Source organism: Durio zibethinus, chromosome 11 (genome assembly GCF_047325235.1).
Source record: "Durio zibethinus cultivar Kanyao isolate XHJ-2024 chromosome 11, ASM4732523v1, whole genome shotgun sequence".
NCBI lineage: Eukaryota > Viridiplantae > Streptophyta > Magnoliopsida > Malvales > Malvaceae > Durio > Durio zibethinus.
The window spans coordinates 11,133-34,239 of record NC_143172.1 but is presented as its reverse complement, the minus strand read 5'-3'; the positions used below and the strand labels follow the sequence as shown (position 1 = coordinate 34,239).

The window sequence follows — 23,107 nt, the reverse complement described above, 5'->3', positions numbered from 1 at the left end:
AATTGGGAATTAGATGGTTAACTATGAATTCTTAAGGCTCAGTTGGTAATCGAAAAACAACATTTAGAAAATAAAAAATTTTCTTTGAAAATATTTTTTGGAAAAGAAATAAATTTTCAGTGGAAATGCCTCCAAGTGGGAGATCTTGAAGTGTGAAACAAAAGGGTGTAGAAAGTCTGGGTACGATAAAAATTTGAATAAAAGACTTGTCTCAGATTTTAAAAGATTGAAATTGAAAAGGGTAGTAAGGGAGATTGAGGATTGATAGGAAGTTGCCAAAAAATGAGAATTCATACTTAAATTATGGCTTTGGATTTTGAAAGATTTTAAAATTTTGTTTGTTTTTAAACTTTATTTTATTTTTTTGATTTGTAGCCAATGATACATTGCCACATTGCTCTCAGAAGGTGAGGAGTAAATAGCTGCGCAATAGATGAGCTATAAGGGTGTAAATTAAACGATTACATTTTTCTACCTTCATGATTTATTTATTTATTTAAGGAATAAAGATAAAAAAGCAATCAAATAAAAAATTAATAATTATTTAAATTTTTAATATTTTATTATAATTAATCAAACTTAAAAATTTTATTTAAAATTAATTGAATCCTTAAATATTTATTTTATCATAATTAAATCCTTATACATATATTTTCACTCAATTAAATTTTTGATTGAATAAAAACAATTAATTTTTTTTCCAAATGGTTCAATTGATAAAAATATATGTTTGAGGGTTTAATTGATTGAAAAAAAATAATGACTTGGATGATAATTGAATTTTAATTCAATGACCTTTTTTTTATCATTTTACATTTTATTAATAATTTTTAAATTATTATTTATTAAAATTAATAAAAAAATAAATGAATAGAAATCAAACATATTCATGAATTATTCATCAAATATTTTATTTGTTTACATTTTTAAAAGTGAACGAACTAAACATGAACAAATTTATTATGTTTATGATTTATTCATGTAATTAATATATTTTAAAAATTTTATTTATAATCATTTATTAAATTTAATAAATAAATATAAACCAACAAAAATTAAATATATTTATAAATTATTCATCAAACATTATATTTGTTTACATTTGTAATGGGCTACATGCAGGAAAATTTTTACCGACTCACATTCCCTTATCAATTATTTCAGTCATATTTAAAATTTAATTAAATAAAAATAAATATTTGAGTTTAATTAATTACAATAGAACATAAGAGCTTAGATAATTTAATTTTAGTTACCTAAATTTTAATATCTGTAGAATGGTACGGCATAATCCTCCACCGATATCAATTAATATCTTGTAGAAGTTGGGCCACGGCCTCATGGGCCCTCTCTCTACCCCAAACACAGGGACGGGAACGGGAAGATTCGCGATTACGTTGAAAAAAAAAAAAAGCCAAAATATTTGAAGTTCAAAATGGAAGAACTCTTGTGATTTGAAAGTTGAAGCCACTAGCACTAGAGAATTGGGAACCTGCTTTCACCAAATCTTAAGTCCCTGCCATTCCTATCATCACCGGTCTGTGTATCTGACCCAGAACCTTAATTATTTTATAGTATTATTTGTTTCGGGAATATATGGTTCGCTTTGTTTCAAATCGAAGTTTAGAGCCTGGCTCTTCTCCTGTCCGTAGTTTTCGTCTATTGAACTTCAACTTTAGCTTTTCTTTAAATAGTTACATATTTGTTGTTGTTACCTTTTTTGTGTTGCTGTTGCTCTTTAAAATCACGAGAATGTGGTAACAAAGTGAAACAATTTTGCGGGTTGTTGTTGTTGTTGTCAGGGTTTTAGCTCATTGCGTGAAATTGAATGGGCAGAGATGACCCTTCTCAGCAGATTTTTTTATAGAAGACCCCCGGATGGCTTGCTTGAATTTGTTGAAAGAGTATATGGTATTTGCTCAAATTCTGTAACCTCAACTTGTTTCATTTGTAGTTTATTTGTGTTGTTGTGTAATCTTTTTTTTCTTAATCCCTGATTGTTAAATTAATTCAGTATATATTAATGCAGTTTTCGATTCATGCTTCTCGACTGAAGTCTTGCCAGACGGTATGTACCAAGTATATCTACACGAAATTGTAACCGAGCTACATGAAGAATTTCCAGAGTCATCGTTTCTCGCTTTCAATTTTCGCGAGGGAGAAAAAACAAGTAATTTTGCGGGAATTTTATGTGAATATGATGTTACCGTCATGGATTATCCACGACAGTATGAGGGTTGTCCCCTACTCCCATTGTCTCTTATTCAGCATTTTCTACGTGTTTGTGAGAGTTGGCTTTCACTTGGGAATCATCAAAATGTTATTCTTCTACATTGTGAAAGAGGGGGCTGGCCGCTTTTGGCATTTCTGTTAGCTAGTTTCTTGATTTTTAAAAACCTGCACAGTGGAGAGCGTAAGACTCTTGAAATTGTTCACAGAGAGGCTCCTAAAGGTTTCTTGCGGCTCCTATCACCTTTAAATCCCTTCCCTTCTCAGCTTCGCTACCTTCAGTATGTAGCACGAAGGAATATAGCTCCTGAGTGGCCTCCTCCTGTGCGTGCACTTTCTTTAGATTGTCTCATTCTTCGAGCCATTCCAAGCTTTGATACCCAAAATGGATGCAGGCCAATCATTCGCATTTTTGGTAGGAATCTTCATAACGGAGATGGCCTATACACACAGATGCTCTTCTCCATGTCCAAGAAAAGCAAGATGCTTCGACATTATCGTCAGGTAAAATTTTTTTCCCATCTTTTGTATTAATTTAAGTTTGTCATGTTAGCTGGTCAAAAATGAATTGCCACTTGTTGCAGGCTGACTGTGATGTGATTAAAATTGACATCCAGTGTTCAGTGCAAGATGATGTTGTATTGGAGTGTGTCCATTTGGACTTGGATCCTGAAAGGGAAGTTATGATGTTTCGCGTAATGTTCAACACTGCTTTCATTCGATCAAACATATTAATGCTGAACTCTGAGAACTTGGACATTCTTTGGGACTCAAAGGAGCGGTATCCAAAAGGTTTCCGAGCAGAGGTAAATATCTTTTTGAGCCTCTATTAGGACTTTGGATACATCAAGAGAAAGAAGAGCAATGGGCAGCCATGTTAAACAATTGAGTTTCTGGGCCGCTAATCTCTTTCCTTATTTTTTCAAAACGTAAATGTGTCATTAATTTTAGTCATGAATGCATGAGTATATAGTTTCTTTGGCTTTTGTATCTCTAATCCAATAAACTTCTAAATTCAGGTTTTGTTTGGGGAGGTTGAAAGTTCCTCCCTGCCTAAGGCTCCTATAACAATTTTAAATGGTGAGGAGAAAGGGGGATTACCTATTGAAGCTTTTTCTCGGGTTCAAGAACTTTTTAGTGGTGTTGAGTGGGTTGATAACAGTGATGATGCTGCATTGTGGCTACTTAAACAACTTTCTGTCTTGAGTGATGTAAAAGAATTGTCCAGATTGCAGAATAAAGGAAATTTGTATGCATCTCCTGCTGACTCTGAGGAAGAAAATAATGCATCTAGCACTGCTGATAGTTCAGATGAAGCATTTGATTTAATCAATAAACCTTCGGTGGATCCAACAATATCTCTGCTGCCAGACATTGTTGATACAATTCCCTTACATTTAGAAAGTGATGGTTTACTCGATTTAGATCATGCATCAGTCGAAACTGTTCAGATAGTTTCAAGTTCAGGAATGCCATCTCATTTGTTTTCTCCACTGCCACCTTCAGCACCTCTTGTTTACACCATACCTCCAGCACCTCCAGCGCCTCCAGCGCCAACTCTAATATCTGGGAAAAGTCTTTCTTTAAGATGTGCACCTCCAGCACCTCCTCCTCCTCCTCCACTGCATCTACCTTCATCTGTCAACATCATTAGACCTTTTTCACCCCCATCCCCACCTCCACCTCCACCTCCACCCCCACCCCCTGCTTTTCCTAGTTTTTCCAAAGGAGATTGTGCTACATCTTTGCTTGCCACTGCTAAAATAGGTCCTCCACCACCTCCACCTGCAGCTACCAAAAGGGGCTCAGCATCTCCTCCCCCACCCCCATTCAGCACTTCCAAAGAGCTACCACCAACCCCACCCCCTCTTGCACTTTCCACTCAATTGCCATCCCCACCCCCACCCCCACCCCCTCCCCCTCCCCCGCCCCTACCCCCACCTCTTCTTCCGCCTTCCTTGGGCAGCAAATCCAATAATCAAGAGCCACACAGACCACCACCACCACCACCACCAACGTCACCTCCAATGACAATTTCTACTACTAGTTTCTCCCATAGGGGACCTGCTCCACCTGTTCAGTGGCATAATACTAATGTCCCTCAGCCACCTCCGCCTCCACCTCCACCTCCTACAGGACCTGCACGGCCGGGTCCTATTCCTCCTCCTCCACCTCCTGCACCAAAAGCTCCTGCCGTGCCCCCTCCGCCACCAGGCTGCAGTAAAATGGTTGGTCCACGGCTGCCAGGTGCAAAGGTGTCCAACGTGCCACCACCACCACCTCCATCTATTGGTAGGGTAAAAGCTTTGGGACAGACTAGTCATGGAAGAGGTAGAATCATTGGCATGAGTAATACCCCTAAGAGAAACTCGTTGAAGCCATTACATTGGGTCAAAGTCACTCGAGCAATGCAAGGGAGTTTATGGGCTGATTCTCAAAAGCAGGATAATCGGTCAAGGTGTGTGCATATATAATTTGTATATAAGTACGTAATTATGTTGTAGTTTCTTATAATCGCCAAAAGTAGATTGCACCTTCTACATTATTTTTTATAAGGAGATGTTGAATTGCGCATTTTGGGCTGGAGCATGGATAAAACTTTTTATGAGTAGTTAGTTGCATTTTGTTTTGCATTCACTAGAATATATTTTGAAAAGCCTTTCGTCATGTTACATGTCCCTTTATTTTCTATCTTGTTATGTGATTGTGGCTTTTAAACCAAAAAAAAAAAAAAAAAGAAGCATGAATCCTTGGTCGATCTGTCCTCTTTTCTGTTTCCCCTTCTATTCTTTATCTGTAGTTTTTCTTGGATTACTTTTCCCTCTAATATGGGAAGATGATGGCCTTTTAACACTGTAGATCAATATTTTTCATAGGGCCCCTGAAATTGATATGTCCGAACTTGAAAGTTTGTTCTCAGCAGCCTCTGTTTCAGATGGGAGTGGTGCTAACAAACTTGGAGGTCGACGTGGTTCTAACATCAACAAACTCGAGAAAGTGCAATTAGTAAGATTCTTTCTTTCTTAAGAAAAGTCAGAATCTACTGTGTTCTTGCTAAAGTTCCCTATGACTTTTATATATACAATGAAGGATGCATAATCATGTTGCTGGAATTTTACTCTGGCTTAATTTTTTTTTTTACACAATATCCAGTATAGAAGGAAAAACGTGGTTATGATGATCCAAATTGGTTTGATTAAAATATCAAAGAAAACAAATAAGGAACACGATATGGGGTTTCTTTTCCTGATAACTAATTAGAGTACGAAATGGGCAGAATCAGACAACTTTGCACTTGGTCATGGAATTTATACCAAAAAGTTTAAGTTTATGTCCTTTTCAGTGATTGCCTTATCAACTGAATACAAAAATTGATTAAGCATTAAGAAAGCTTTAATGACAATCTCTTAATTTTGGTGGTTCCTCTAGTTAAATGATACCATTGTGACAAATAATCATCAATCTTTTAGTATACATATATTACAAGGGTTTGCTTAAGTTATTGCTGCTGCTCTAGTTGTTCCATCATTGTCATACTTACCTTCATCTTCAATACATTTTTGTTATTAATTTTACCTTTATCTTCAATACTTTTTTGTTATTAGTTTTTATGTCAGCATAAAGGTCATAATGGTCTAGAGATATTGAGTTCGTCAGGCGTAGGGTACCATTGTTGCATTGGTGCCATCAATTTACTGTGGCGATAAAATGCTGTACGGTTCTGACATTAGAAAGAAGGTCCTTTTGTTGCAAATTACATATTTTACAAACCTAATAAAATACTATAAGAGGTGTCTAAACGCTTGTAATTTAACTACAATACTGCTGCTCTTTTATGAATATCTAAGCTTGTAAAGCTCTTTTTCTGCTAATAATGCATCGTTAGTTCCTTTATTAACTCTGAACTTGACTATCAATTACTGATTCACCATGTGCTAAATATAGTCATCTTGTTCATGTTTTCTTTTATTTGCTATTTTAAGAACATTAGGTTTCTTTACACTTATATTGTGTACGTGCTGCTTCTATTATGTCTGTCAGGTTGACTTGCGCAGAGCATATAATTGTGAAATAATGCTCACAAAAATAAAAATCCCTCTGCCGGATATGATTGTAAGTTTACCTTTGCTTAGCCTGCTAAATGTTATAAGTGTGTTAAATTGTAATCTTTTTCTTGGATTTTATTATAGTTTTTGATTTAAAATGATGTTGGAATTTGTCCCTCCCTCTTTCATGTTATATTAGTTTCTAATATATCCCTGTCTGATTACCTCTATTTCAACATTTTTTTTCATTTAATATTCCATGTTATTATTATCTTACTTTCTGATGGTATGAGAGATTTGAAATTGTGTCTTATGTGCATAAAGGTTTTGCTGGCAACCAGATTCCTGGAAACTGGAATCTTTGTTTATGTTTCATATTGTATGATTTGATATCAATTGGGTACTCATCAGGGCCCTCAGTTTACTATTTCAATTTTCAGTTAGCAGCAATGAAGAATTTTTATATTTTATTGATCCCCAGTCATCTTATTGCCCGCCTATAGCTCATGATCTTTTGATGTGGAGTGATACTTTCGAGACACGTTTAGGGGCTATGTTATTGATGTTCAGAAATGTTGAAAGGTTAATATTTTTGCCTGGTGGGCCAAAATGTTTTTGATATAATTGGAAGTTTATTTGACAGAGTTGATGTTAATTTGTACTTTGAGATTTATACCATATGCTACTGATATTAACATCGGAAACTTCATTGCATATACTATAGCTGTTAAAGAAGATGGTATAAAGTATTATACTGAACTCACTACAACCATTGATTGGGTAACTTGGTGGGTTTGAAATATTTATTGTGGAATGCTTTGATAGTTGAGGGTAAAGTTTGTTTGTTATTGTTGGATCCTCTTGCAAGATCTCTGTGGTTGGAAAATGAGTGAGAGTTTGCTATACGGGATATGGGATAGATCATAAATAAACTACTTCTTCTTTTCACGTGGCTCAGCTTGTCTTGCTTTGTAGTTTGTCATTTCCTTTTAACTATGACTATATTTTGATACTGTAATTTCTGTTCCTTCGGATCGCTTAATTGATTTCTTCCGTTGGTTCTTTCTCTTGCCTTTCAAAGTTGTCTTGAACTTTCTGTACAGTACTCTCAATTTTCTATTTTTCTTTGACATGCAAAGTTGGTGGTTCTAAGTATAGTGCCTTCTATTTTCAGAACGCAGTTCTAGCATTGGATTCTTCAGCTCTTGATATTGATCAGGTGGAGAATCTGATTAAATTTTGTCCCACTAAGGAAGAAATGGAACTGCTAAAGGTAATTTATATATCTTTTAACATTTTGGTTGCATATGTTTTCAAATGCTACATTTTCCAGCCTGTTTACTGTTCTCTTTAAACGATACCGTTTATATTTTTTTTGTTTGGAAGGAACTCATTACATGATAACTTATCACCTAGGAAATGGTATATGGTCTTTTATTTTGTTTTTCATTAGTTTAAAAAGAATATGATGAATGTATTTCATGTGGGAAGACACATATCAGTGAGACACAGTTGTATTGTCTCCATATCTCATATGAGTTATAGGCAGTAGTCCTCTTTACAGAAGTTCATAAAACTGCCTTTTGTCATTATTTTATGTTCAAACTCCTGATTGAACCTGAAACTTTTCAGTTTTAGGGGGACCATTTAAATGGTGTGCATATTTTTCTTATTAGTTATGAGTAAGGCTACATTCTGTACTAATTTGCAAGCATTATAAGGATGGGTTTATAGTTTGATTTTAACACCATACTGGACATAAAAGAAAGATCATTACTTCATTTTGACTTATGTTCTGGTTGGACTGAGGGGAAGCCTGGGAAAGGGAAGGAAAGTGAAAGGAGAAGGGAAGGGAGGGAAGTGGTGCCTTCTCCCTAGCTTGGAAAATATTTTAACCCAAGGGAGGGATTTGTTGTGTACCCCTCCAGAGCCCTTGAAAGTTGAATCCATCCTTTTCTTTAAATTCCTCAAATTGGGAAGATTTGTGGGAAAGGATTTCTCTTTACAACTTTTTTTTAGATATCCCTCATTTGAACATTTTATTTAACTTAAAAAGGATGTAATTGTAAAAATAGAAAATAGATTATAATTTCCTTTTTCTTAACTCCTTAACAAACACATTTACTAACATATCCTTTCCTTTTCCTTTGCTCTTATTTTTTGACCAGTTTAAAGAAAAATAGAACTTTACCATCTCTTTCTTTTACCATGTAGTTTCCAAACATAAGGTTAGAGAGATGAAAGATAAGAGAGTTTCATGGAGAGATTTGAGGTGATTAAGGGGGAGAGTTGGTGTTTAAATCCATAACAGTGATGGAAAAAATGTTCACAGAGAGAGAGAGAGAGAGAGAGAGAGAGAGAGAGAGAGAGAGAGAGAGAGAGAGAGAGGAATAGTGACTTATTGGCTGGGTGATCCCCTAGTCCAGGTGAAAAAATAAAAAATGGAGAGAGATGTTTTTATTGTGTTTGAAGAGAGGGATGAAGAAAAAGAACAAGCAAAAAAAAAAAAAAAGGAATGTCAGTGAGTAATAGATATAAAAGAAGAAATGAGCATGTGTCCACAAGGAGTTACAAATCATTGTTTTCATAATTAAAAATGTCATGTTGCCAGCCAAATCATCATTTTTATGTGCAATTGGAGTTATGGGTTTTTCTCCATTTAACAAATTTACAAATAAAGGGATTCAAATGGTATATATTTGAAGAATTGGATCTAAAGTGAACCTTTAGCCATGGTCTAGGATGAAAATTGGAGTTAAACCTAATTAATTACATACTTCCTAACTCCTAATTAATTACATACTTCCTTTTGGTTGTCGACACTGTAGATAACAGGCTTACGGTATTGACTATGATAAAATAAGCCTTTTTTCACTCAAGGTTTGATGTTTATTTGTTGCTTTTGTGTGGGAAATCCTAAGATTTTACTGTTTTTATGTTACATTCCACCATCTTGTAAGATATCTGTAGATGGATAACAAATTGTGGATATGGCTGAAAGTTGTATAATATTCAGTGCTTGCATTTTTATCTATTTCTTAAAGAAAATTCCTCCCAGTTTGAATAGAATAGGCTAATCCATCCTGCATGTGGTAGAACAGCCAAGGGAGAATAATGAGAATTCAGTTCTCATGATTTAGCTCAAATACAGGAGCTCTTCGTATGAAAATGGTGAGGCGTAACTGAAATTAACAGTTCTAGTTTTGAAATGTCCTTAGTACTTGATTTCTCCAATTGATATGCATGTTGAGGTCCGCTTTTTTCACAGTTGCAACAAAAAAGTACTGCTGGTGAGGAATATGCGGTACTTATATTTGCTATTGCTATCTGAATTTTTTCTAGAAAGATATGGAAACAAAATACACGTGCTGGCTCTATAGTTGATGCAATCATAAGCATTGAGAGGTGTCACGAACTAGTAAATAATAGATAAATTTATTTTGTCAATGGATAACAGATTGGTCTTTGATTGCTACTAAAGATCATGTGGAGTAGAGAGCATGAAATAACATCCTTCTATCTGAGATTCAGATATAAACAGTGAACAATTGACAACTTAAATTTTATAGTTAATGTGGGGTGAATGTCTTCCATTGATCCTTTCATATTGTAGAGACAATGTCTGCTATCAACTTATGTCTTTTGCTACCCTTTTTTTTTTTGGTAGAATTATACAGGCGACAAAGCAATGCTTGGGAAGTGTGAACAGGTTCGTTCCAATTTCTATCTTTAACACGCAGATCCCTTAATTTGATAAGTTATTAATATTATAATTGATAAATCTTTCAGTTTTTCCTAGAGTTGATGAAGGTTCCACGAGTAGAATCAAAATTAAGAGTATTTGCATTTAGAATCACCTTTTCCAGTCAGGTATTGTCTGGGTAATTTGTATATTCGATTTGTATGCTGAAATTTTATAGGTAATCCGTATTCACCGTCTTAATCTGTTTCAGGTGGATGACTTAAGATCTAACTTGAACACCATTAATAATGTGACTGCAGAGGTACTGCTATACGTACTGCTATTAAAAGGTTCATGTATAATTGTTCTTTTGTATGCTAAATGTCAGGCATGTGTTTTCTTCCTGCATGTAAAATGTCAAATACATGTGTTTTCAGGTAAAAGAATCTATGAAATTGCGTCAGATAATGCAGACAATTCTCACATTGGGAAATGCTTTGAATCAAGGCACTGCTCGAGGTACTAGCTAGCTGTTCGTATGCTTAGGATTCAGGCAATTATTTTTGTTTGTTCACAATACTTGTGGAAAAACTAAGAAATAAAATTGTGAAAAACTAAGAGTAAAACTGAATGTATATTGAAAAATTACTCATTAAGAATTATACAAGCACCTTAAGTTTATATACAACTAACTAGTGGGTAAACTAGGGCACTAAATCTTCCTAAAATTGATCCCATAATTAAGGGATTGTCTATCCTAATTTTCTATTCTTAATTTTAGAGATACAAATACTTAATTTTAGGGATACAAATACTTAATTCTAGAGATACAAATATAAATATACTGATTACAAGATTAGAATTGGCTGTAAATAAGTGTTTTCCCACACTCCCCCTCAAGTTGATGAATAGGTGTTTTCTATTCCCAGCTTGGAAATAATTTCTTGAAATGTTGCGTTGCTGAGACCTTTAGTCAACACATTTGCAAGTTGACCTTTGGTTGATGCATATGGTGTACAAATCAACCCATTGTCTAGTTTCTCCGTTATGAAGTGTTGGTCTACTTCAATGTGTTTTGTTCTGTCATGTTGCACAGGATTGTGTGTAATGCTTATGGCAGACTTGTTATCACAGTAAAGTCTCAGTGGTCTATAGCACTTGATCTTCAAGTCTTCTAAGATAATCTTTAACCATAGCGGTTCACAAATTCCTTGAGCCATTGCTTTGAACTCTGCTTCAGCACTTGATCTTGCCATTGCATTCTGTTTTTTACTCCTCTAAGTCACAAGATTATCACCTAGGAAAGTGCAGTAACTTGAGGTGGATCTTTTATCAGTTGCTGAACTTGCATAATTCGCACCCATATATGTCTCTAGAACCTGTCCCGAATTTGTTTTGAACAAGATACCTATCCTAGGATTGTCCATCAAATAGTGTAATACATGTAGACAGCCTGTAGGTGCACTTGTTTAGGACTATGCATAAATTGACTTATCACACTCACAACATATCTTATATCAGGTCTAGTATGTGAGAGATAAATGGGTCTTACAGATCTCTATTTACAGCAGCATTTTCATTAGCTTCTCCAAGGTTATGATTAGGATCTATAGGGGTATTTGCACGTTTACATGTGAGCTTCCCAGTTTCCTTCAAAAGATCCATCACATGTTTTTGTGGTGAGATGAAAATACCATGCCTTGAGTGAGCTACTTCAATCTCCCTAGCTCTTTTATCTCAAATTCTCTAGCCAAAAATTATTTTAGAGATTCTTTCTCTTTTTCATCATTTCCGGTTACAATTATATTATCAACATACACTAATAGAACTGTGACTCTCCCTGAATCCGAGTGCTTCATAAACAGTGTGTGATCTCCTTGACTCTGCTTATATACCATTGCTAGCATCACTTTGGCAAATTTCCAGAACCAAGCCCTAGGAGACTGTTTAAGGCCATGTAAAGCCTTTTTCAACTTGCATACTTTCTTTGCTTTTAGATGACTTCCAATTCCCAATGGAACCTTTATATATATTTCTTCTTCCAAATCACCATGTAGAAAAACATTCTTTACATCAAATTGTTGAAGCTACCAATTTTAATTTGTAGCCAAGGATAACAAAATCCTAACTGTATTCATCTTGGCAATTGGAGCAAAAGATTCCTGATAATCCATTCCATAAGTTTGAGTAAAGCCCTTAGCCACCAACTTGGCCTTATACTTTCAACAGTACCATCCCTCTTGTATTTTACAGTGAAAACCCATTTACACCCAACTGGATTTTTTCCTTTAGGCAACTCTACCAGTTCTCATGTCTTATTTTTCTCTAAGGCCTCCGTTTCTATTTTCATGGCTTGCTTCCATTTATCATTGGTTAATGCCTCGGATAATGTTGTTAGAATAGAAATAGCATTTAGGCTCATAAGGAAATTTTTTCAGGATGGTGAGAATTTTTCAAATAACGCAAAATTAGAGATTGAGTATAATGGATGCTTAGTACAATTTCTGGTTTCTTTCCTAATGGGAATAGGCAGATCATAATCACTAGTTATAGTTTTAAGGGAGTCATGCTTATTTTGAGAAAGAGAGTTATAGACTGTAGTTACCTCATTTCTAAAGTTAGGATGAGGTTTTTGGACTTGCATCAGTTCAGGATTTAGAACTTTCCTTTTTGATTACATGTGTAATTCTTTCATAGAATCAAGAACAATATTATCCAGTTATATCTTCTGTGTTTGGAATGGTTTCAGACTCAAATTCAGTGTTTGACTTGGATTCAGGAGAAACAAGTTTAGACTCATAAGAATTAATAGGTGAAAATGTTGAAGAGGAGGAAAAGTCAAGCAAAAAGGAAGTCTTTATCCTTATCTTTCATGAATGAAGTCTCCCCTTGAAGATAAAGCTGAGTAAGAAATGGTTTACTTTCTTTAAAAGTGACATCTGCAGACACATGAAATTTTTTGGTAGGAGGATGATAACATTTGTACCCTTTCTGAGTTGATGAATACCCCATAAAAATCTACTTAACTACTCTAGGATCCAATTTTCCCGCATTATAACTGTGAACATAGATGTACAACCAAATATCCTAGGTGTGAGGTTGCTTGTGGTATTAAAGTTGGGATAGAATTGTGAGAGTAGTTCTATAGGAGTTTTAAATCCCAAAGCTCTTGAAGGCAACTTATTTATAATGTGTGTGGCAGTGAAAATAGCTTTCCCCCTGGTAGGATTTGTGTATGTTTGCTTGAAAAAGTAAAGCTCTGGTTGTCGCTAGTAAATGATTGTTTTACCTCTCTACCAATCCATTATGCTGTGGAGTATTAACATAAGATGACTCATGGATAATCCCTTTATTTTGGAACTTGGTAGATAAACTTTAGTTGAAATAGTCTTGTGCATTATCAGTCTTAATTTCTTAATTTCTTGATTTTCACTCTAAATTGATTTTGGATCATGTTTTGGAAACTTAAAAACACATTATTCACATCTTATTTGGATTTAAGTAAAAATATCCAAAAGACTCTGGTATAATCATCTATGAAAGAAACAAATAACCTTGCACCAGAAATATTAGGAATTGTAGAGGGACCCCATATGTCACTATGAATCAAGTAAAAAGGAGTAGAACTTCTTTTATTGCTAATTAGAAAAGACGTACGACTATGCTTTGCAAGTTCACAAACATCACAATGAAAATTTTCGGCATTTAATCTTTTGAACAAAAAAGGAAACATGTTTGTCAAAGTTCCAAAAGAAGGATGTCTGAGACGAAAATGATAAAGCCAGATTTTGTCTTTATTGAGAGATTTTTCAGAAAGAAATGACAAAGATAAACTATTATTGATATTACTTATGTTATTTGACGTCTCAAGATAGAATAGTCTATCATTCTTTTTAGTAATTCCAATCTTTTTCCCTAAACTTTGGTTTTGAAATTCACAATAGGAGGGATAAAAAATCACTTTACAGTTCATGTCTTTGGTAAGTTTTTATATAGATATCAGACTAGTAGACAATCCAAGAACATGAAGAACATTTTTAAGAACAAACGAGGGATTAATTTGAACATCTCCTAATCCTGCTATTGTAGTAAGTGAACCATTTGCAACAACAATTTTTTTGTTATTAAGACATGATATATGTACTAAACTTTTGTTAGGAATGTGTCATATGATTTGTAGTTCTTGAGTCAATGACCTAAAAATTCGTAATAGGCTTAACTGACACATTTAATCCAAAAGTTTTATTTGAACTAGAGACATTACTTAAAGAACATACCCCAGTAGGTTTCTTAGTGTCTCAATCTTTTCTTTGTCCAACTTTTTTTTGTTCCTGAGACTTCTGTGGTACTTCGGTGATTTTACTAATTGTCACTTCTTCAAATCGGGTAGTAATGGTAGATTCTGTTATCTCTGGCATGATTATTTTTCTCAGGATTGAAACGAGTATTGATAGTAAAGGTTAACCAAAGACGATTCTAGGCAATGAAGGCCAAATAAGGAAAAAATAAGATTGAAAGATTTAACAAGATTTGGCCATGAAGGCCTGCAATAGAATTCAGCAATGAAGGCTGAAAAAATATCTTCCCAAGAAGAGTCCAAAGCTCTGATACCATATGAAAAAACTAAGAAATAATGTGTAACAACTAAGAAATAAAACTGTGTGAAAAACTAAGAGTAAAATTGAATGTATATTGTGAAAACTGAATGTATATTGAAAAAACTGCTTATCTTGAATTATACAAGAGTCTTAGGTTTATATACAATTAACTAGGGGTTAAACTAGGAAACTAAATCTTCCTTAATTCTAGGGATACAAATACTTAATTCTAGAGATACAAATATAAATATACAGATTACAATATTACAACCAGCTGTAAATAAGTGTTTTCCCACACCAGCTGTAAATAAGTGTTTTCCCACACTCGCCCTCAAGTTGGTGAATAGGTGTTTTCCATTCCCAGCTTGGAAATAATTTCTTGAAATGTTGCACTGCTGAGACCTTTAGTCAACACATCTGCAAGTTGACCCTTAGTTGATACATAAGGTGTACAAATCAACCCACTGTCTAATTTCTCCTTTATGAAATGCCGGTCTACTTCAATGTGTTTTGTTCTGTCATGTTGCACAGGATTGTGTGCAATGCTTATTACAGACTTGTTATCACAGTAGAGTCTCATTGGTCCATCCCACTTGATCTTCAAGTCTTCTAGGATAATCTTTAACCATAGTAGTTCACAAATTCCTTGAGCCATTGCTCTGAACTCTGCTTCAGCACTTGATCTTGCCATCACATTCTGTTTTTTACTCCTCCAAGTCACAAGATTACCACCTAAGAAAGTGCAGTAGCCTGAGGTGGATCTTCTATCAGTTACTGAACCTGCATAATCAGAATCTGTATATGCTTCTAGAACTAACCCCGAATTTTTTTTGAATAAGATACCTCTCCCAGGATTGGCCTTCAAATAGTGCAATATACGGTAAACAGCCTGTAGGTGCACTTCTTTAGGACTATGTATAAATTGACTTACCACACTCACAGCATATGCTATATCAGGTCTAGTATGTGAGAGATAAATGAGTCTTCCAACTAATCTTTGGTACATCTCTCTATTTACAGCAACATCTTCATTAGCTTCTCCAATTTTATGATTAGGATCTATAGGAGTATTTGCAGGTTTACATGCAAGCTTCCCAGTTTCCTTCAGAAGATCCATCACATATTTCTGTTGTGAAATAAAAATACCATGCCGTGAGTGAGCTACTTCAATTCCTAGGAAGTACTTCAATCTCCCTAGCTCTTTTATCTCAAATTCTCTAGCCAAACACTGTTTTAGAGATTCTCTTTCTTTTTCATCATCTCCAGTTACAATTATATCATCGACATACACTAATAGAACTGTGATTCTCCCTGAATCAGAGTGCTTGATAAACAATGTGTGATCTCCTTGACTCTGTTTATATCCCATTGCTAGCATCACTTTGGCAAATCTCCCGAACCAAGCTCTAGGAGACTGTTTAAGGCCATATAAAGCCTTTTTTAGCCTGCATACTTTGTTTGCTTCTAGAGGACCTCCAAATCCCGGTGGAACCTTCATATATATTTCTTCTTCCAAATCACCATGTAAAAAAGCATTCTTTACATCAAATTGTTGAAGCTGCCAATTGTAATTTGCAGCCAATGATAACAAAATTCTAACTGTATTCATCTTGGCAACTGGAGCAAAGGTTTCCTGGTAATCCACTCCATAGGTTTGAGTGTAGCCCTTAGCTACTAACCTGGCTTTATACCTTTCAACAGTACCATCTGCCTTGTATTTTACAGTGAAAACCCATTTACACCCCACTGGATTTTTTCCTTTAGGCAACTCTACCAGTTCCCATGTCTGATTTTTCTCTAAGGCCTCCATTTCTATTTTCATGGCTTGCCTCCATTTCTCACTGGATAATGCCTCAGATAATGTAGTTGGAACAGAAATAGTGTTTAGGCTCACAAGAAAATTTTTGTGGGATGGTGAGAATTTTTCAAATGACACAAAATTAGATATTGGGTAAAGTGGATGCTTGGTACATTCTCTGGTTCCTTTCCTAATGGCAATAGGCAAATCATAATCACTAGTTATAGTTTTAGGAGATTCATGCTCATTTTGAGAAACAGAGTCAAAAACTGTAGTTACCTCATTTTCAGAGTTAGGATCAGGTTCTTGGATTGGCATTGGTTCAGGATCTGGAACTTTTCTTCTTGAGTACACCTGTAATTCCTTCATAGAATCAAGAACAATATTATCTTTTGTCACATCTTCCGTATTTGGAATGGGTTCAGGCTCAAATTCAGTGTTTGACTTGGGCTCAGTAGAAACAGGTTTCGACTCAGAAGAATTAATGGGGGTAAATGTTGAAGAAAGGGGCAAATCAAGCAAAAAGAAGTCTTTATCCTTATCTTCCATGAATGAAGTCTCCCCCTGAAGATAAGGTTGAGTAAAAAATGGTTTATTTTCTTCAAAAGTGACATCTGCAGACATAAAATTTTTTGGTAGGAGGATGATAGCACTTATATCCTTTATGAGTTGAAGAATACTCCATAAAAATACACTTAATCGCTCTTGGATCCAACTTTCCCCTGTTATGACTGTAAACATGAACAAATGATGTACAACCAAATATCCTAGGTGTGAGATTGTTTGTGGTATTGAGGTTGGGATAAAATTGTGAGAGTAGTTCCATAGGAGTTTTAAATCCTAAAACTCTTGAAGGTAACCTATTTATAATGTGTGTGGCAGTGAGAACAGCTTCACCCCAATAAGATTTAGGTACATTTGCTTGAAAAAGAAAGGCTCGGGTTGTGGCTAGTAAATGACTGTTTTTTCTCTCTGCCACTCCATTCTGCCGTGGAGTATTAACACAAGATGACTCATGGATAATCCCCTCTTTTTGAAAATAGGTGGATAAACTCTGATTAAAGTAGTCTCTTGCATTATCAGACCTAAATTTCTTGATTCTCACTCCAAATTGATTTTGGATCATGTTTTGGAAGCTTAAAAACATACTATTCACATCTGATTTGGATTTAAGTAAAAAAACCCAGGAGACCCTAGTACAATCATCTATGAATGAAACAAACCATCTCGCACCAGAAATATTAGAAATTGTAGAGGGACCCCAAATGTCACTATGAATCAAGTAAAAGGGAGTAGAACTTCTTTTGTTACTGATTGGAAAAGACACACGTCTATGTTTTGCAAATTCACAAATATCACAATGAAAATCTTCAACATTTAATCCTTTGAACAAAGAAGGAAACATGTTTCTCAAGGTTTCAAAAGAAGGATGTCCAAAACGAAAATGATAAAGCCAGATTTTGTCTTTATTGGAAGATTTTTCAGAAAGAAATGACAAAGGTAAACTATTTTTGATACTACTTGTGTTATTTGATGTCTCAAGATAGTATAGTCCATCCTTCTCCTTAGCAAGTCCAATCATCTTCCCCGAACTCTGGTCCTGAAATTCACAATAAGAGGGATAAAAAGTTACTTTGCAATTCATATCTCTGGTAAGTTTTTGTATGGATATCAGATTAGTAGACAATCCAGGAACATAAAGAACATTTTTGAGAACAAACGAGGGAATAACTTGAACATCTCCTAATCCTGCCACTGTGGTAAGTGAACCATCAGCAACAACAATTTTCTTATTACTAGGACACAGGTTATATGTACTAAACTTTTGTGAGGAATGTGTCATGTGGTCTGTGGCTCCTGAGTCAATGACCCAAGAACTCGTAATAGGCTTAGCCGAGACATTTAATCCATGAGAACCAGAAGCTTTACCTGAACTAGAAACTTTACCCAAAGAACATACCATAGTTTGCTTTTCAAGGATTTTCAATAAGTTTCTCAGCTTTTCAATCTCTTCCCTGTTTAACTCTCCTTGTTTCTGAGACATTTGTAGTACTCCAGTGATTTTTCCAGTTAACATTTTCTCAAATTGGGTGATAGTGATATCTTTCATTGAAAGGGTTAGGCAATAAAGGCCTAAACAAGATTCGGCAATGAAGGCCTAAAAAAGTCAGCAATGAAGGCTGAAAATTTTGCTTCCCAAGAAGAGCCTAAAGCTCTGATACCATGTGGAAACTGAATGTATATTGAAAAAACTGCTTATCTTGAATTATACAAGAGTCTTAGGTTTATATACAATTAACTAGGGGTTAAACTAAGAAACTAAATCTTCCTTAATTCTAGGGATAGACATACTTAATTCTAGAGATACAAATATAAATATACAGATTACAATATTACAACCAGCTGTAAATAAGTGTTTTCCCACATATATTATGTGCAATACTTCAATTTTAGGGATACAAATATTTAATTCTAGAGATACAAATATAAATATACAGATTATAATATTACAACCAGCTGTAAAGTGTTTTTCCGCAATACCTCATCATATCATTATTTTGCTCTTACTTTGCAGGATCGGCGGTGGGATTCAAATTGGATAGCCTCCTTAAATTATCTGATACGCGTGCTAGAAACAACAAAATGACTTTAATGCATTATCTATGCAAGGTAGAAATGCTGAAAATTAGACTTTCAGTTCTATATTTGCATTGGGAGTTGGGAATAACGTTTCTTGTCATTTCTTTGGGGGCAGGGCTAACAATGCTATAATTTTGTGCTCTTCCTGCAAATGCCTAAGTCTTTTAATGCTGTGCTACACTTAATGTAAGCTTTGATGAGAGAAATTAGATGTTCTTTATTAATTTTTTTGTGCCCGGTTTGGGATGGTAAATCATCACTAAATAAATTTTTTTAAATAAGTTTTACTCATAAAAAGAAGGAAATAGCTGTTTGCTTTAGTTTTTACTTTTTCTCTGATTCAAGTATGTTTTAACCTACTCTAACAAATTTTACCTTCTTGCTGAACATGATTGTTCCATTTTAGCCAAACAGCAATTTGCTAATACCCCTTCTGGCATTTTCCATTCAGGTTTCCTAAATTGTGCTTTTTTTTTTCTTCTTTTTCTCTTTTTTTGGATGTGTTAGCTTCTATCAGAGAAAATGCCAGAGTTGCTGGATTTTGATAAAGATCTTATTCATTTAGAAGCTGCTTCTAAGGTATGCTTTATACGGTTCTAGTTTATTGGATCCTTCTCTTCTTGAAGTTGTTAATTTTTTTCATCCACCTGACTTTCATACCTAATGGCTAGATTCAATTGAAAGCTCTTGCTGAAGAAATGCAAGCTGTGAGTAAGGGTCTTGAAAAGGTTGAGCAAGAACTCACCGCTTCTGATAATGATGGTGATATCTCTATGGGCTTTAAGAAGGTGAGGAAGAATGGGGATTCTAGCTTAAACAAAGAATCAATTCCATTTACTTTTGCTACAAATTTATCTATTTTACTTTTTCCAGTTAACTCTTGTGTGGCATCCTATTGGGAAATATTGAGTTGCCACTTACCATCGTATTTACTTGCTTACTGAGTAGCTTCCGGCTTTTCAGAATATGTTCTCTTGCAAAATTTTTTAGTTTAGATTTTCCTGTCATTACAGATATTAAGATTTGGCATGATGTTGATTTGCAAGGAAACAAACTCTTCTGCATATTCACTGACTTGAAATCTCATTTATTTAAACACTTCGTTTTTTCCTTTCATCATTTATTGAAAAAAAAAAAAATCTTTTAAGAACGATCAAAAACTTTATTTGCATATTTTGGTTTTAGGGTACGAGGACAAGCATTTTCCCTTTCAAGAATCAATTAAACACTATCTCTATTTTCTTTTTAACTAAGTGCAACTTTGAAAAAAAACTGTTTTCCGATGATTAGTCTCTTTAATAATATATAAATAAAGCACAAATATTTGTAAAACTTTTACTGACAAAAGCGGACATTTATGTTCATTATATTTTTAAATTGCTATTTTAAATATTCTTTTATTATAAATATTAGTAAGATTTATCTAATATATAAATGAGAATTCTATTTTCATTGGAAGGCTTCATTAAATGAATTTATTTGATAAATAAAAAGGGTTAAAGTTTACATTAAATTTCTTTATTTTCATAGCTCTTATTTTACATTAACATTAAAAGCAATACACTTTATGTTAATCTACTACATTATCTTAGTAGTTTTAATTTTACATTAACATTAGAAGTAATAAGCTTTATGTTAATTTACTATATTTTGCATGAGTCAAACTTTACATGTTAATATGCACTTTATTAATTTAAATTATTTTTATAATAAACAACTATATGTTGAATACATAATTATTTGTTTAAAAATAGATATTAAAAACAAGTATTTCAGGTGGGATGTGACAGCAATTACTAGTATTTGTACGGGCACATAATTCTGTATAGCTATTGAGAGATATTCGTAGCTTCCATGTTGTAGACAATTATGATTAGGGTCTCAATCTTTTTATTTTTTGGTCAATTAATAGTTGTAATATCCATTGCAAAAGTTTGCTGGCTGTTTTTTTTAAAAAAATTTGGAGCAATAAACGGTGGTCTCTTGTGTCATACAGAGAAAATATAAGTATTAGACATTGATGTGCCTGTCCTGGTTGTGTAAAAAGTGAAATCAGTTAAATCTTTAATCCCCCCAAAGGCTTCTAACACCACCATTATAGAATTCCATGTGTAATTCCTTTAATTGTGAGGCTTAAAGTTTTAATCAATGACTTCGTTTAATACTTTAAATATCTAGGCAGTTCATTCATAATACTTAAAATTTGAAACTTTTATCTTCTTTGGACATTGGCTGTATAAACTATATATTGCTTCCATTGAATTGCATTATTCATTGTGGTTAATGTGCTTCAGTTTAATTATTTGGAAGACAATCAACCATATGGTGAATATATCGAGATGCTTACAAACAAATGAGACGACTGAAACCATTGCTGTAGTGGTCTTTATTGACCTAATTGTTTTTATGAGTTTGTTGTTTCCTGTTAATTGTTTGTTGTTATTGTGGAAGGGAAATTATTGGGATTTTCTTTGAATGTGTACCCTTAGTTTTAAACAGAAGTTTCTTTGGTTCTAGGTGTCGAAGAATTTTCTTGATACTGCTGAAGCTGAAGTAAGGTCACTTATCTCCTTATATTCTGAAGTGGTAAGTACTCTCCCAAGTTTTGTAGCTGCTCATGGGATAGAGGAAACTTGCCATCTGTTGCGGGTTAGTCTAAAGTTATTGTCTTACAGGGAAGAAACGCTGATTCATTATCTCAGTACTTTGGAGAGGATCCTGCCCGATGTCCATTTGAACAAGGTTTTCCATCTTCTTTTGACATTTTTCTTCATATTGAAAACCTGTTGTGTGACTTGTCTAATCATTTCCTTTCAAATAAATGTTGACCGCTTGAGTTTATGGTTTGTTCCTGCAGCGACTCAGATATTGGTAATTTTTGTTAAGATGTTCAATAAATCACGAGAGGAGAATGAGAGGCTGGCTGATGCTGAGAAAAAGAAATTGGAGAAGGAAGCCATGAAAGAGCGGGCAGCGGGAAATTTATCTGCTAAAAAGGATGGAGCTGACATGGATGAGCCAAATCTTACATCTCAAATCCAGAAACATTCTCCAAAACCGTAAGGAAGCTTACTATCGAGCAACAATGAAAGCTGCATGTTCGGCTTGCAGGTGTCGAGGGCATAGTTGAAGACTTTGATATCCTCATTCAGTAAATAATCGCCTGGATTTTTCAGTCTTGGTGGTTGGGGGGGGGGGGGGGGGGGGATGGTTTATCACCTTCTAAGGTTAGACCTTCAGCCGAATGCTCTATGAAGCCATATCTATCCTAAGCATGGTGTGTTAACTAGGCTTGTCCTCTGCTGGTAGAATAATTTTTTCAGCTGGACTCAATTATATGCAGCAATGGCCTGCCGAAGTATATTCAATTGTAGATGGTTCAAGCCTTAAATCCCCTCTGCCCTCCAAGTCCTATAAACTCACTTTATGTAACCCAGGGATACTTGATCTTGACAGTTCGCTGTATGGCATTTAAATTAGCGACTGTGCCATTGAAGCGCTCACTGAATTTTTTTTTTTTCTTTTAACTCAGAAATCTAAATTCAAGGGTGAGGAAGGGTGAGTTGGCATTGCATCAAAAGCTGTTTGACGAGGCAAACTCTTTTTAAGTCGTAAAAAATTATGATTTTGGTATTGGTTTTAGAGGTTGTCAAGTTAAAGATGAAAGCTACATGATAGTTGAATTTTCACATAATTTTTGTTGTTTCTATGTATTTTTAATTTTTTTGTTTATTTGCTCTCTGTGCATTTTGTTATTAGGGATTGCCATTGCAACATATTGAAATTATGTTGTGTTTGCAAGACTTTTCCAGTGTTTGGTAATGAACAATGTGCTAAAACCTACATGTTTGGAACGGCAATAATGAGTGACTGGAGGGGAATTATCTAAACCATTGGGTTATCAACAGTTGCGATCTAGTGATCGAAGCGTAACTGCTCTATTTGTCATGCAACTTTTATGAAACCCTTATTTTCTTGTAGGAACCTATTTCTTACGAGGCAAATGTGGCCCTATTGTTTGCAGCCATCACGGCTAAAAGAATTCCCTTATTATCAATTTAAGGGACATCATGATAACATGATTAAATCAATTTTTGTATGAGCTAATCCGATT

The 23,107-nt window shown here is 34.5% G+C and overlaps 1 protein-coding gene across 9 annotated transcripts; it reads left to right on the top strand.

Annotated features, from left to right (window-relative positions):
• Positions 1 to 1,451: 1,451 nt before the first annotated feature.
• AFH14 (Formin Homology 14) lies at positions 1,452 to 22,798 on the top strand. Of its 9 annotated transcripts, none has more exons than XR_016346071.1 (18): positions 1,452 to 1,537; positions 1,803 to 1,911; positions 2,030 to 2,733; positions 2,814 to 3,035; positions 3,249 to 4,687; positions 5,106 to 5,235; positions 6,271 to 6,342; positions 7,450 to 7,548; positions 9,943 to 9,984; positions 10,065 to 10,145; positions 10,229 to 10,307; positions 10,395 to 10,476; positions 18,929 to 19,023; positions 19,501 to 19,572; positions 19,665 to 19,781; positions 21,511 to 21,579; positions 21,669 to 21,735; positions 21,851 to 22,798. XR_016346071.1 is itself a non-coding variant. In XM_089767362.1 (18 exons), exons 2-18 carry the CDS (start codon positions 1,839 to 1,841, stop codon positions 22,054 to 22,056), a joined length of 3,588 nt encoding a protein of 1,195 aa, XP_089623488.1. In that variant the 5' UTR covers positions 1,452 to 1,537; positions 1,803 to 1,838; the 3' UTR covers positions 22,057 to 22,798. The 9 variants fall into 9 exon arrangements, 6 of the variants coding, with proteins under 6 accessions (XP_089623488.1, XP_089623487.1, XP_089623486.1 ...); XR_016346072.1 differs by having other exon boundaries at positions 2,847 to 3,035; positions 21,851 to 22,725; XR_016346070.1 differs by having other exon boundaries at positions 1,452 to 1,644; positions 21,851 to 22,725.
• The last annotated feature ends 309 nt before the right edge of the window (positions 22,799 to 23,107 follow it).